Raw genomic sequence first — 13,353 nt, 5'->3', positions numbered from 1 at the left:
GACAAGAAAGAAAGGGTACCTATTCAGTATAGGCACAATATTTTTCCCAAAATATTTTCTCTCCTTGGTTAGCTGCATTGGAGGATACAGAGCCCATGATATGGAATGCCCAGAGCAAGAAAGGAGGTCTTGGAGGGCGTGGAGGAGCATTCAGGTGTGAGCGCAAAGTTAGCAAGAGGCTCCTATGGCGTGGAGAAAGCTGTGAGGATCCTGGGATTTTTCAGCCTTGAGGAGAGGAGAGCTTCCTGGGAGGGCAGAATGATTATTAGAGGCCACTGCGACGTTTTTCCTTGGGATGACTTTAAAAATAGTGTGGGGTCACCTCTGTCACTAAAGATCAAGGGGTGGGTTTCATTTGGGAAATGAGGCTGAATGACTTCTCAAGGGTTTTTCTGGTCATAAGAACTCTGGTGCCAAGAGCCAAGTCCATGTAACAGGGACAGACAGCAGACAAGTGGCCACTTAGAATGCATCTCCAGTCTGTGTAACTCACAAATTCTGGTTGAAATTTGGCATAGCCCAAAGTGGTGTCCTCTGTCTCTGTTCCTCTTCTCCTAGCTGGTTTACAGACAAAACGACAGGATGTGTCCACCCAGATCAGCATGCCCACACAGCAGACTTAGCGGAGTGCCCAGCGGAAGACCCCACCTTAGCTCTCAAACTTTCAATCCAAGAGGACTTGGTGAATGACAGATTGTTGGGCCCCACCCCCAGTTTCATCCTCAGGAATCTGCAGGTGGGGCCTAAGAATTTGCAATTCTAACAAGTCTCCAGATGCTGCTGACACCGCATGTCTGGGGCCCACACTTTAAGAACTACTGCTCTAAAAATGCAGTTGATCAGTTTGATTGAAAGTCGCTGTCAGAACTGTCCTCTGCTGCTATGCATGTAAACTCAGTTGTACCACGTTCTACATTAATCCAGAGAGAAGCCAGTTTATCAAAATAGGCTTTCTCCACTTGACAAGTGATTTCCAAAAATCCTTCATTAGCATTTAGCTACAGCTCTTGGTCTTGAGAGCAATTAACAACAATTATTTAATCCTTTCCTAGTTTCTCAGGGACTGTGAAAGCAGAAAACATTCTTCACATAAAATAAAGAGTAGAAGTCATAAAAACAGATTGTAGAGTTACATCCAGAATAGATGTTGATAAGAGCAGGCATCATGCCAAAGATGGATGGTTTCTCATAAAAGTTCCCCACTTCTCCCTTGACTAGGAGCATATCCAAGATATTAAGCACACGTTGCTGAGAGACGGGACTTGCAAACACCAACGTGAGTTCATGCACTGCTTCTGGGAGTGTATGTAACAGGTCCATGTAACAGGAACAGGCAATTGTTTCAGGAGGTAATTTTGCAATAGTTATCCAGAGTTTCAAGAAGCATATACCCTTTGACCCAGCAGGAAAAGGTATGGCACCCAGAATGTTGGCTACCATTTGAGAAAAAGGGTAATGACCCAGTGACCAACCAGGGAAACTGTTAAATATATATGGTCCAAGGATGGGTTGGCCTATGGGAATCAACCACCACAAGTAATATTGAGGATGAATACTACTGGAATAAAAATATTTCAAAACATACTGTGTTTAAAAATAGATTATGAAATAGCAGGTACAGACCATTTCCAAATTTTAGTGGAAAAGTGATGCCCCCGAATGTGTAAGTAATGAATCTGAAGAATCACACTCAAGCAAATGTTATAAGGAGGTGTTTACCGCTCCTGGACAGTAAAGTTACAGTTGCTCTTATTTTCCTTCTGGTCTCTATTTTAGAAGTGGACAATAATGAACATGTACTCCTTTTGAAATAAGAAGTAAAGTTTAAAAAATTTATGATTTCAGTTAAAAGAAAGTGTCAATGTATGAAAAACACATTTGAGTTTTTAAATCACTGGTAAGTATGACTTCAGCTTTGTGTAGGTGATATATATATATATATATATCACCATATATATATAATGGAATATTATATATCCCATTATATATATATAATGGAATATTACTCAGCAATAGAAGAGAATAAAATTATGACATTTGCAGGTAAATGGGTGGAGTTGGAGAATATCATGGTGAGAGAAATAAGCCAATCCCAAAAAACCAAAGGCCGAATGTTCTCTCTGATAAGTAGATGCTGATCCATAACGGGGAGCGGGGAGGCATGGTAAAAAGTGAGGAATTTTGATTGGGCAAAGGGGAGGTGGGGTAGGGAGGGTGCATGGGGGCAGGAAATATGGTGGAATGAGATGGACATCATTACCCTAGGTACATGTATGATTGCACATATGGTGTGATACTACATTGTGTACAACCATAAAAATGTACAGTTGTGCTGCAGTTGTGTACAATGAATCAAAATGCATTCTGCTGTCATACATACCTAATTAAAATAAATAAATAAATTTTAAATAAATAAATAAATAAATGCCGTATTTGGACTTAAAATAAAAAAAATCTGTGACCAACACTGAATACTGCCTGCTTCATGTTTTGATGGCCATGAGTGGCTGTGAGATGGTGGCTGGAACCATGAGCATTCATCAGAACAAAATACTTGGGTCAATGAAGATGGACCGAATCAACATATTTAGAAAGAACTTAAGTGGAGATTCAGGACACAAGATGCCCATAAGGGCATCATCTGTCAGTGAGAAGCAGCGGTAGCGTCACGTGGGAGGAAAGATCGAGTTATGTGAACAATACAAACAAAAATAAAAAGAGAAACAAGTGTGAGAACAATATGGGTGGGATAAGATGGGTGGCACTGGTTAGCCTTCTACTTTTCCTTGTGAAAACACTCATAAGGAAAAGGTCTGTGAGAGCAAAGATCAGCTCTAGGGAGTTAGAAGTATGACTGGTTGTGTGTGCTGCTGTATCACTTTGGCAGTGCTCATGGGTGTTAGTCAAATGCTCAACCACTGAGCCACACCCACAGCCCAGGTATCACTACTGTAACACACACGCACACACAACATTTATGGGCTTAGACCTGTGTTCAATGGCTTGTGCAGTATTTGGAAGAGAGTGAAAGATAAATTAAACATATTTGATTCTTCCTTGAAACTAGAGCAACAGAGACTTTAAAAACAATTGTTTTCATGTTTTTTTTTTTTTCTCCCAGCCTAGTTCCTAAGAAGTGATTCCTTAAGTTATTTCTGAAAATAACAATTACTCACAGAAGGAATTGTGTAAAGGCAGGAAAACTAGTCGTGATTTTAGTTTGAGTCTCTTCTAAGAAAAGAGACTATTAAATGTAATATTCCCATTTAAATTCTACATTCTAACTTTTTAAAGAAGCTTTCATCTCATTTCCTCTATTGTTTTTTTTTTTTTTGAAAGATAGAAAAAAGATCTTCTTCATTCTTGAACTGAGGGGCAGATTACTATTCAGAAATCTATATATCTGAAAATTCATACTTTAAAAGTGCTTCCAGATTGAAAGTTTAAAGAACCAGACAAGTTCAGGGGAAGAGGCCCGGTGGGAGGAGAGGTGAAACTGCCTACTTCCCTGGGAAATGAAGGTTCCCAAGCCTCAGCACACTAGAAGATCTGCTCATTCCCGACTCAAAAACAATCTTGAAAAATTCTCTCTTACACTAGGAAGGCAGATTCCCACCTTATCTTGGTTAAAAGCAGATATTTCTTTCTTTCTTTCTTTTTATTATTTTTAGTTGTTGATGGACTTTTACTTATTTATATGTGGTGCTAAGAATCAAAACCAGTGCCTCATACATGCTAGGCAAGCGCTCTACCACTGGGCCACAACCCCAACCCCCTTTTTCTTTTTTTTTTTAAAGAGAAATTTCCATAACTACAAACACCTGTGAATAATAAACTGTCAACTATGGGATTAGAGAAAGAAGACTGCAGTGTTAAATTGAATATAATGGCCCACCTCTCACAGTAGCAGATGTTTCAGAATGGTGTATTTAATTTAATTAGGGAAGTGATGGAGTCCTGTATATTAGTGATAACTAAATCCTGGGGCAAAATTCAGTGCTGAGATGGGGTGCGTGTAAGCCCAGGGGGCAATGCTGAGTGGGATGGCCTGGCCAGAGCAAATCCTCATTTCACCAAACTCTGTATATCTTGGAATCTTCAGAGTGGCAGTTATTCATATAAAACAACAACCCCAAACCACTGAAAATCCAAAGCAATATGCTTTGTAAAATTCAGTCCAGTGGACGGTCACATTATTAAAAAGAGGCAACTCCCAATCATTTTTGGGACAAATAACCTCCCCAAAATATAAAATTTCAAAATTACATATATCATCTTATGAATAGTTCCCTTGTTCATTTTTTCTCTCTTCTGGCAATGGCCCTTTAAAAATGGAAATAAAAGAATAGTATTCCTAAGACTTGGGATACTCTCCTATGTGAACCAGGGTAATGAATGGTACCCTCATGCTTCAGAATTGGGGAAGATTTAGTTCCTTTGGAACTAAATCTATGAATTTACTCATTTTTAAAACCTCTGGAGGTGGAAGCCAGTATGTTAGGGGATGGTACTGAGCTAGGCACTTTACATATCTTACTTTACTCAATGTCACAACCACCTTGTAAGGGACTACCATAAATCTGTGATGAGGATATAATGCACACAGTCTCTGCTTTTAAGCAGGGGTGGGGGTGGGATGAGTAGCCAGGCATCTATGCAGTGTGACCTGAGGAGTGGATTTCCCTGGAAATTGCTTCAGAAATGAAGAATGTCACTGAGCATGGATTTAGCTGGAAAACCCAACCAATAACATAAAAGGCAGTGCTAAATGAATATGTTCAGATTAAACAGATATCTTTCACCATTCTTCACACATCCCTAAAATGCGTTTTTAGATTTTTAATCTTAAATAAAAATGTCTTTAAAGCTGTCATGATACAGGAAATAAGCAGCCAGACTGCACTATACCAAGGAACAAAATAATTCATACAATCACTCTATCTAAAAGTATGCTTCAGTATCAAAGCATACCTAATTCCAGGATTTTATTGAAAACTCCAAGATAAAACAGAAATTGCAATTTACTTAATAAAAAAGTTATCAGGGCTTAATGTTAATTCCTATTGATTCTTTTCACTAGACACAATTCAGAAGAAATGTTATTATTTAGAGTTTGGATCCGAGTGTTGTGGGGAAAACGTTAAGATAAATACCTGCATACAAATGCTTATATTTACAGCTTCTCTATGGTACTTGCCCACACTTGGAAGTAACCAAGTGTAATGGTGGATACATAATATTATGTACTTGTCAAAACTCAAAACAGTATATAACAAAGAATGAATTCCAATGTAAACTGTGGACTTTAGTTAATAATCATGTATCCATATTGGTCCATAATTGAGACAAATGTACCACACTAATGCCAGTTGTCAACAACAGAAGGAGTGTATGGGTACCTTTAATTTATGCTAAGTTTTTCTTTAAGCCTCAAACTGCTCTAAAAAGTAGAGGACTTTTAGGGGAGTAAGCTATTCTGTATAATAATATAATTGTGGATACTGGCCACCATCAGTCTGTCCAAACTCACAGAATGTACAACACTAAGTTAGTGAACTGTGATGTCAACTGTGGACTTGGGAGGTTAAGATGTGTGGCTGTAGGTCCCGCAGCTGGAACAAATGCACACCTCTGGTGGAGGATGGTGACTGGAGGAGGCTATGCGTGTGCAAAGGCAGGGGACACAGGGAATCTCTGTGCCTTCCTCTCAAGTTTTCTGTATACCTAAAACTGCTCTAAAAATATAACCTTTCAATTTAAAAAATCTTAAGACAGTTTGAAGGGGGAAAAAAGACTGGTTAACCTGAGCAAACTGAGAGAGATGGTTTCTTATTGTAGAATGGTGTGAATTAAACTCCATCTAACACAGTTGATTATGTGTATTTTTAGAGAAAATAATATGTATAATAAAACACCAGGAAGTCAGTGAAAATTATCTTTATTTCAGAACTGAAGGGTCCTTAGAGATGAATGAATGGGTTTAGATAAGCTTAAAAATTAACCAATTGTGACTATCAAACACTCCAAATGCTTCCAAGAAGGGAAAATTGTGTTTGGTTTTTGCTGGGGCAAAAATGAATGTGTTAAAGTGAGTGTTATGAGGAAAAACATCCTATAGATACTAAGGATGCAGTTAAGAACTGTTGTGAAATTTTGTTTATGTTAACACAATGGAATTTGCCTCAGATTATTAGATATGTCTATACATATATGGTCTAATTGAGCCAGTCCTGATCTTATGGACTATTTGAGGGTTCCTGAAGCTAGTTCTTAAGAAATATAAATGATCCATCTTTTCAGCTGCTTCAGAACTCTGGACAATGTAAGCTCCATTGCATGTTGGAGAAGTGGTCTGGCCTGGAGAGTCACAGTGTGGGCAGTGGGGATAGTTGGCCTGGGTTCAAATCCTGAGCCTACTGCTTGCTTGCTGGGTGATGAGGTTTACTTGCCTTTGTTTCCCCATATGTAAAGTGGGGACAATGACCATATAGATTGAGCACCCCTGAGAACCTGAAATCTGCAGTGCTACAAAATCTGAACTTCTCTGAGCACCAAAATGATGCCATATGTGGAGAACTCCACACCTGACTTCGTGTGATGGGTCACAATCAAAATGCAGGTGTGCTAAAATGGTCCATAAAATTACCTTAGGTTATGTGTACAGGTGTATATGAAACACAAACAAATTGTGTTTCAACTTGGGTGCCATAGCTTATTACATATGTGAATATTCCAAAATCTGAAAAAATTGTAACCTGAAACACTCCCGGTCCCAAGCATTTTGGATCCGGGTTACAGTTTCTACTTCATGGATTAAGTGAAATAATAAGATAATGAAATAATAAGATAATAAGTATCTTGTGCAGGGCTGGGCACACAAGTGTTAACTGGTATAAAACCCCAAATAAACTGATTATAGGAGATCTTGACTATGTCATTTTCAGGATTATCACTGATGGTCCCTTAGGCTGATAGCAATATGAAGACACTTCTTTGGTTGTACTTCTACCACTTTGTGATAACTAATCGTGTACATGTTGTTTTCTTCCGCGGGTTTGTCAACTCAGTGAAACCAGAAGCCTAATCTTAGTTATCTTTGTTAACAAAGTACATTTAAGAAAACATCTCTCGGGCTGGGGTTGTAGCTCAGTGGTGGAATGCTTGCCTAGCACATGTGAGACCCTAGGTTCAAACCTTAGCACCACATAAAAATGAAATAAAGATATGTGTCTACCTACAACTAAAAAATAAATATTAAAAAAAAAGAAAACATCTCTCAAAATTCAGGGACCACACTGATTTACTTTTTAAATGGAAGGGAATTTTAATTTCGGCTAAATGGCATACTGTTGAACTGAAAACTTATTACTTTTTCAAATTAAAAAAAAAAGCCAGATAATTTAAATACAAAAATAGTTTGGACTACTAGTATTACTGCCTAATACCAACTGTCCTAATGTCTTTCCCACAGCAGGACTTGACTATACTGGGATTTTAAGCTGAAATTCTACCATACTGGAAGCAGAGAAAACTGCAACATTGGGTTCACACTGAAAACTAGCTGCAAGTTGAGATTCACACCATTTGTAGTTGGCCAAGTTCTAAGTCACAACACAACAGTCCCAGAAAACAGATCAAATCTGCGCCTGGTTTTGAAGGGCTCCAGTGAATGCAGCGAATGCAACGTTAGCTGCTGTATCAAGGACTGATGTATTTAATCAAAATGGAAAAAGAGGGTTTATGATATTCCAGGAAGCAATAAAGTTTCTATTTTCATGTAAACAATCTAAAATAAACACCAAGGGCAGCAAACCAGAAAAATGCCCCAAAGAATAGAAGAATGGCTTCTAAATAAATAGCTTTTTCTGAATTTCATTTTAAGCAATAGACAAGTATTTAACTAAATTATTCTCTACTGAGACTATTAAAATGGCTTTGCTATTGCTATCAGGATGTAATTTCAAATCCACTCAATTTCAAGAAATTGACTGAAACTCAAATCACAGATCTGGCATATTTTAAATGATGCTACAAGCACAATGCAATATTATGCTGATTAGAACACTGAAGTATCTGGACCCAGGTAATTTGGTTAATAGTACTAAATCAGAGAGGCCAAATTGATTTCCCAGACATATTCATGAATATCTCAGAAATCATTATGAGGTTTGATCACTGAAAATTTCTCCCATTTTCTCATTGTCCAGTGGTGACACAATTTCGGTCAGATGAGTGTATACTTAGAACACAAGATTCCCAGAATTATAAAACCAGGAAAAACCTTAAAGGATGTCCAATCTAATGTCATTTTCTAAGTAAGAAAGCAGAGGCTCAGGAGGATTGGGGGAGGCTTGAGCTCTGGAGTTAGACAGTTCTGAATTTCAGTCCCAGGTTGGCAAGTTAGTCACTGTGTGATCTTGAGAGAGTCATTTAACCTCTCTGAGTCTCAGTTTCTTCATCTGTAAATGGGGATAATAATTACACTGAGTCACAGTGTGATTACTCAGTAGATATTGGCTGCTATCACTCTGTTTTTGTGAATAAAAGTGACTCACATGGCAAGAAACCATCAACAGAACTTGAGTTTCATTAAACACAGTACCTAGGATAAAAATTCACTGGTATGCTACCAAACATGTGGGCAACCATTTCAGCCTTTTTGCTGTTGAACTGATCAAAATTTTAAATTGGTAACTTCAGACTGAGGTCTCAATTTCATGAAGATTCACATATAGTTAGCTTTCTATGAACAGTGGTTATTCCAAATTGACCTTCATAATTGTTTTAGCTCAGTTATATGGTTTTAAAATATTTCCCACTAAAAGCTGTTCAAATAAAACTAATGACAAGGTATACTGGCCACAAATACAAGCTAAATTTACTCAAATGATATTAAATTTGACTTTAGTTAGTTGTTATATTGAATAAGTCCAGCATTCTTAATTCCTACTGTCAGATATCACCATCCTCTATGCACCTGTTCGGAAGAAGCTAGAATAAGGGACACACGACAGGAAAAGCTCCGTGGTAGCATGGTGAGATCAGCTTTGGTTAAAATAGATTTCTAAAAACCTACTAGCTACCCATCACAGGCATTTGGAATTGCTACTTCTGCAAACATTTACTGCCATCAAACGGTTCATTCCACTTAAGAGTTGAATATTTTTCTTCTATTAAAAATTAATAATTAAGAAGACACAAAATGAATATTAGCTTTGGGGCTGGGGATGTGGCTCAGTGGTAGAGCGCTTGCCTAGCATGTGTGAGGCACTGGGTTCGAGTCTCAGCATTGCATATAAAAAAATAAAATAAATGTCCATTGACAACTAAAAGTATTTTAAAAAATTTAGCTTTCTATAGTATATTCCTAATACTTCTGCTTTTGATACTTTTTAGTTAAATTGGTGGCCTTTTCTGGAATTATTCTCTGAATATCAAGTGGGTGCTTAGAATATTTTCTTGAAATAAACTAAAGATCAATTTTCTCCTAATCTGGAGAGTGATCCATGAATATATAGTTAACTTAAATTCATTAAAAATAATTAAGAGCAAATGTAATATGATATAAATATATTAAAGAGACATTAACTTAAACTACAGTGAAGTATAAGTGTAAACTACAAGCCTAAGTATAAATATGAACAAAGCCAAAACACCTTTTTTTTTTATGTAATACTGATGTGATTCAGCAGACCATCAGATGAAGAAAACAGTAATTCTGAAAGGTGGCAATTTGTATCCATACCCAGTATTTAGTATTTCAGCTACTAGAAATAAAAGTTTGGCAAACTTACCCGCATTTTTGCACAAGCATCTTGGGTTGATTCTGTCCCCCTGAGCTCTTTTATCAGCATAGAACCTAAATACTAAAATACAAAAAAAAAAAAAAAAAAAAAAAAAAAAAAAAAGAGTACTTTTATGAAAAGGAGAGTTTAAATATGAGTAACAATTAAAAAACAAATTGTGGAAGTGCTACTGGCTAGGCTTCCTGGTTATAAATTGTTGATAACTTTATAAGAAGGCTGATCCATAGTGGGGTAGGGAGGGGGGGCATGGGAGGAATAGATGAACTCTAGATAGGGCAGAAGGGTGGGAGGGGAGGGAGGGAGCATGGAGTTAATAATGATGGTTGAATGTGATGATCATTATTATCCAAAGTACATGTATGAAGACACGAATTGGTGTGAATATACAGAGATATGAAAAATTGTGCTCTATATGTGTAATAAGAATTGTAATGCATTCCACTGTCATAAATAAATAAATGTACATTAATTAAAAAAAATGCATTCAAAGAGAGAATGTCACAGAATTAACCATACATTCTGAGGGCCGTAAATTGCTCTTTATAATGAAACTGCATCATTTTCTAAAGATGCCATCTCTCAGATCATATTTAACTGCAAAATGGGAACATCTAAAAATGCTTCCCCCTCCCCCTTTTTTTTGAGGCAGCAATATCTGCAAAAATAACTCACACTACTCCGTGTAATTACAGGGTTGTATAAGACAGCTGAGAAGCTGAGCAACATGGCCCCCGTTGGGGCTTATTGGGCGGCATAGGTAATTAACGTTAGGTTGTTCTTAGGCAGAGCTGCAGTTTGGGGACCTTTTCATTCACAGCTGTGTGCCTTGTGGTTGGTCCATCTGAGACCTGGATGGCAGGGGCTGGGGAGGAAGAACTCCATTTTCAGTTCCACAGCAGAATGGGCTGAGTCCTGGTGCAAAGTGACTCCTGGAGGGCTGTATGGAGGTGGGGAATGCTGAGACTGTCTCCTCACAGGAATTACCAGCCACTTCACTGTAAGGTGATGGGATCCAATACCACGTTGGTACCCAGCACCACTAACTCATGTTTCTAGCCAGGGACAAATAGTTTTGAGCAAAATGTCTAGACTGCCTTTTTACCATTGACTCCTCATCAACCTTTTGAAACATCAACAGGGTTCTTTCCTTTTGTCATTTTTCCCTCCTAAATTCTCCCCCCTTTTAAAGAGCTCAGCACATTAAAAAAATGTGAATATTTTAATTATTAATGTGAATATTATAATTATTTTAAATTATTTTAGATTTGAAGGACACTTCCCGACTTAACTGGAGATACAGTGCAAAAACAGGTATGGGAATTGATGTCGTGGACCTGACACAGAGTAGCAAGGGCCTGGTCAAGACCTTGAAGAGAGGTTTGTGCAGAAAGCTTAGGGATTTGGGGTCTGAGCTTTGCAGGAAACCATGTTAACCCTACAGTTTGGGGGCTATTACTGTTGAAAGAAATCCAAAGCTGCAGGTAAGAAAAAAAAAAAAAAAACAGCCCAAGGAAAAAGGGCCCTAACTGCAAGGAGATAACTAGGATGCCCACATCTTAATCAAATTAAGGAAAATGATCTTGGTGAAATTCTAATCTTTTCAGTTATCAGGAAAGTTTTTCCCTAATTGAAACGTTTCTTTCAAGGAGAGGAGGTTTCAATGCGCTGCGAGGATTCAGCCATTTTTTTCCTACTGTAGTCATGACAACCACCACCTGCCCCAAAGCCTGCAGTATCTTGAACATTCACCTATTTGTATTACAATTCTCAGCTAAGCATAACTATTCCCTTTGCTGCAAAAAAAGAAAAGGAAAACCAACAACAACAATCCTCAAATCAGTAATATAATCCTACTGCTGATGATGAAAGGAATCTGATTTTTATACACAGTGGTGGATCCAATGCTCTGGGATCACTGGTGAGTGAGTGAAGATAGACAGATGTTCTACATTCATGCCCATTTCCATTCTATTTTCCCTATTTATTTATTTTGGCTGTTGGAGATGGAACCCAGGGCTTTGCACATGCTATGCAAGTGCTCTTTCACTGACACCCCCAGCTCCTCCTCACTTCCTTTTAAATTAAGCTTGATCTCATATCTTTCTATTTTTGTTGTTGTTGTAGTGGTGGTTGATATAGGAGATTGAACCCAGGGGCAGTTAACCACTCAGTCACATCCCCAGCCCTTTTAAAATTTTGAGATAGGGTTTTGCTAAGTTGCTTAGGGCCTTGCTAAGTTGCTGAGGCTGGGTTTTGAACTTGTGATCCTCCTACCTCAGCCTCCCCAGCTACTGGGATTACAGGCATATGTCACTGTGCCCTGTGATCTCATTTCTTTTGAAATATACAACACTATAAGAAGAAGGCAGAACAGAGCTTAAGTGTACAATATTTAGAGCATTATAAAGTCTAGTTATTTGGACTTCATGTGTAGAATGCTACTTTAAAAAAAAGAGAAGGGGGGCGCTGGGATTGTGGCTCAGTGGTAGAGCGCTCGTCTAGCACATGCGAGGCCCTGGGTTTGATCCTCAGCATCACTTAAAAAATAAAGGTATAAAAAAGAAAAAAAAAATATATATATATAAAGAGAAAGGGAAATTCATTTAGGAATTTCAGTGATGGACATTTTGGTTCAGTAAAGAAACCAAAATATACCCTTTATCCCCAGTTGTATCCAAATATTGAACTCAGGGTAACTTACAAAAGCTTTGTAGTCACACGATTGGAAGATGAGCTTTTCTGGGTGATGCTGCCAGTACTGTACTGGAGTGGAGGCTGTGGCTTCATTTGGAGGTCTCAAGGTGATAGAAGGCTCTCCCCAGTCTCCTGTCTGAAAATGACATTTATTCTAGACGCAATATGAGCAGTAAGCAAAGTTCATTCCCTCTAGCTAGCCTGAGTTCACCTTACATGCACGTGTTGGAAATGTGGAAAAACATCTGAGTGTGTTGTGCATATGTAAATACTTTTATTGGTTATGATGCTTTTATACGTATTAGCATATTTCCCAAAGTTGAGTTCATCTTGAGGTTGAAGAAGTTGGATTATTCTGTCTTCAGAAAGATACCCTAAGCTAAGTATTTTATAACTTGAAGATATTAATGAATATTAAAATCATAATGATATATTAATAAATGATTTATAAAGTCATAATTTTCTTATATAATAGAAAAAAACATACCATCTTTGAAAGAATTTTCCATTTTTAAACTTGAATGAAATTTTTAGTTTGAATTGTTTTCATGTTAGAATACACAGTTCCATAAATGTCAGTTCCCAAATATGACATGTACTATCCACTTTGAATAATTTTATATCTCTAGAGAAATGATACTATAAGTATGATACTAAACAAAATATTAAAAGAAAAATTTACTAATGGTGATTAGTTTTTCTTATTGGAATTCAGTTGTTTTGATAGAGTGCTGCTGCGATGGCTTGGCCTTACGCTGAGCTACATTCCTCAGGAACCCTCCACACCAGTGCAGACTAAACACCTGAATGCCAAGTTTGCTCACAAGTGTGTGCTTGAGAAAGTGATTCACAA

The 13,353-nt window shown here is 37.7% G+C and overlaps 1 protein-coding gene across 15 annotated transcripts in view; it reads right to left on the bottom strand.

Moving 5' to 3' along the window:
- The window catches only part of Anks1b (ankyrin repeat and sterile alpha motif domain containing 1B), a 1,114,759-nt gene that overhangs the window by 33,146 nt on the left and 1,068,260 nt on the right, over positions 1-13,353 (bottom strand). For all 15 annotated transcript variants that reach the window (XM_027947591.2, XM_027947674.2, XM_027947839.2 and 12 more), the window contains 2 exons: positions 12,508-12,636; positions 9,795-9,866 (listed from right to left, as the gene is read on the bottom strand). In XM_027947591.2, coding sequence (XP_027803392.1) covers positions 9,795-9,866; positions 12,508-12,636 — 201 coding nt within the window. The remainder of the gene's footprint in view (positions 1-9,794; positions 9,867-12,507; positions 12,637-13,353) is intronic.

This window comes from Marmota flaviventris, chromosome 3, assembly GCF_047511675.1.
Source record: "Marmota flaviventris isolate mMarFla1 chromosome 3, mMarFla1.hap1, whole genome shotgun sequence".
Classification (NCBI taxonomy): Eukaryota; Metazoa; Chordata; class Mammalia; order Rodentia; family Sciuridae; genus Marmota; species Marmota flaviventris.
This window is presented reverse-complemented; position numbering and strand designations above follow the sequence as displayed.